This window comes from Olea europaea, unplaced genomic scaffold (genome assembly GCF_002742605.1).
Source record: "Olea europaea var. sylvestris unplaced genomic scaffold, O_europaea_v1 scaffold180, whole genome shotgun sequence".
NCBI lineage: Eukaryota > Viridiplantae > Streptophyta > Magnoliopsida > Lamiales > Oleaceae > Olea > Olea europaea.
In genome coordinates, this window is record NW_019235742.1 from 408919 (window position 1) to 410673 (window position 1755).

The 1755-nt window shown below is 34.2% G+C and overlaps 1 protein-coding gene across 1 annotated transcript; it reads left to right on the plus strand.

The window, feature by feature from the left end:
- Positions 1–294: 294 nt before the first annotated feature.
- On the plus strand, positions 295–1086 carry LOC111378306 (probable transcription factor At1g44810). Its single transcript, XM_023001478.1, has 2 exons — positions 295–672; positions 796–1086. Exons 1-2 carry the CDS (start codon positions 295–297, stop codon positions 1084–1086), a joined length of 669 nt encoding a protein of 222 aa, XP_022857246.1.
- Positions 1087–1755: the final 669 nt, after the last annotated feature.

A 1755-nucleotide genomic window follows, 5' to 3' on the forward strand; every position in this document is an offset into this window, starting at 1 on the left:
AATATTACACTCAAATTCAATTTTTTTATTTACTTTTTAACCACAAAAATTTCATTAATACACTATTTAAAAATATATATATATTTTTTTTTTCAAAACAACCTGGTTCAAACAAGGGTCAAAAACCCGCGTTAAAAATTAAATACTGAGATTTTAATAAAAATTGACAAGATGTTTGATTAATAAAAGAAAAAACGTGAAATTCTCAGAGTAAAGGTCTGCTATCATCAATGGAGCCCAAATCGCAAAAGAGAAGAAGGAAATCAAAAGATATGCTCGAAAAAATCGGCACTAATGTTTTCAAATGATGAAGAAGCTGAAATTTCTCAGAGAGATAGCAAAGAATCTGTTGAGGAGGGCTCCAGTTCCCACTCGAAAAGCAAAGAGGAAGGAAAGACGACCCAAGAAGCTGCTTCAAAACAACAAAATGGCTCTTCTTCTGATGTTGAAAGTCTCCAGCAAAATGAATTGATTGAGAAGCAGTCCCATTTTTTCTTCGGTCAGATATTCACTGACGAGGACGTTATTACGTTGCTTCAAGGTCAAATAGATTTTAAGTCTGAGCATGGGGATGAAAGTAAGACCGAGTTTCATTTGTTTGTTAAGGACAAGCTTCATATGGAGTTTACTAAGCTTCAAGTCACTGAAAAACTTCGGAGACTTAAAACAAAAGTTTCTTGGAAATTTCAATAGGAAGAAACAGGCTCCTTTGGAATTCTCTAATGCATATGAATATACTGTTTTCAAGCTTTCGGAAAAACTTTGGGGAAATGAGGGTCAAAGTCTTTAAAGCAGCAAATAGTGCTCTCGGAAGAAAAAGAACAAAATGTGGAAAAAGAAATCTTAGAGGATGAAGTGGACGTGGAATCAAATTACCCATTATTGCCTCAGTCTTTCCAAATGAATATTGGAGGAATCATCTCTTCGGATATGCTCAAGACGATTTGGGCGATGATGGGAAGTGATAAGGCACGACACTTTGAGGCAGAATGGAGAAATCTTATGATACAGGAGCTTGAGCTGCACCTTAAAGAGACTGAGCTGGTTCTGAAAGTTCTCAAGGGTTTTCATTTGTTCTGTCACTAGGCTATGTAGATTTGAATATTTGCTAATCAGTTATAGTTTCATGTATTTTGTTTCTAAATGTCGATTAGGCTAAGAAAAACATGAGTGACTTTGTTCATATATTTTGGTCTGACACGCTTTTATTCTGTTGGAGAATTTGGTTTCATGGAATAGAGTGTAAAGAAATTTTTTTAATTCAGGGACTTGCTTTTATTATTTTGTTTCTTGACACATGAAAACGTGAATCTGGTAAACGTTAACTTCAAGTGTGGCTTTGTTGCTTGCCAAAGTTAAGCCTAGGCATTCAACTATTTTCTCTCACTATAGTTCCCACTTTGACCGTTTTGGTGAAATTGACAAATTGATAGTCTTTCTTCAGGAAGAAATTTCTAAATTTCTTGAATTTCAGGTAAAAGATGAGAACTTGAATTTTTCTGGTGGAAAATTTGAATTGAAAGTCGAGGAATCAAGAAATGGGTTCCATTTTTTCAGGTTTCTATTGTAACAATTGGGTGAAGAATGTAGGTTTATTGAATATCTTACTGTCATTCCCCTTAACGTTATTTTCAATTGACAAAGAATTATTGTTTGGACTACTCTGGCTTTCTGTGTGGTAGTTGTTCATTGTACACGATCTTTCTAAATGTCAATTAATTTAATAATTGCTAGCACATAGTTAGAAAGTCTTGG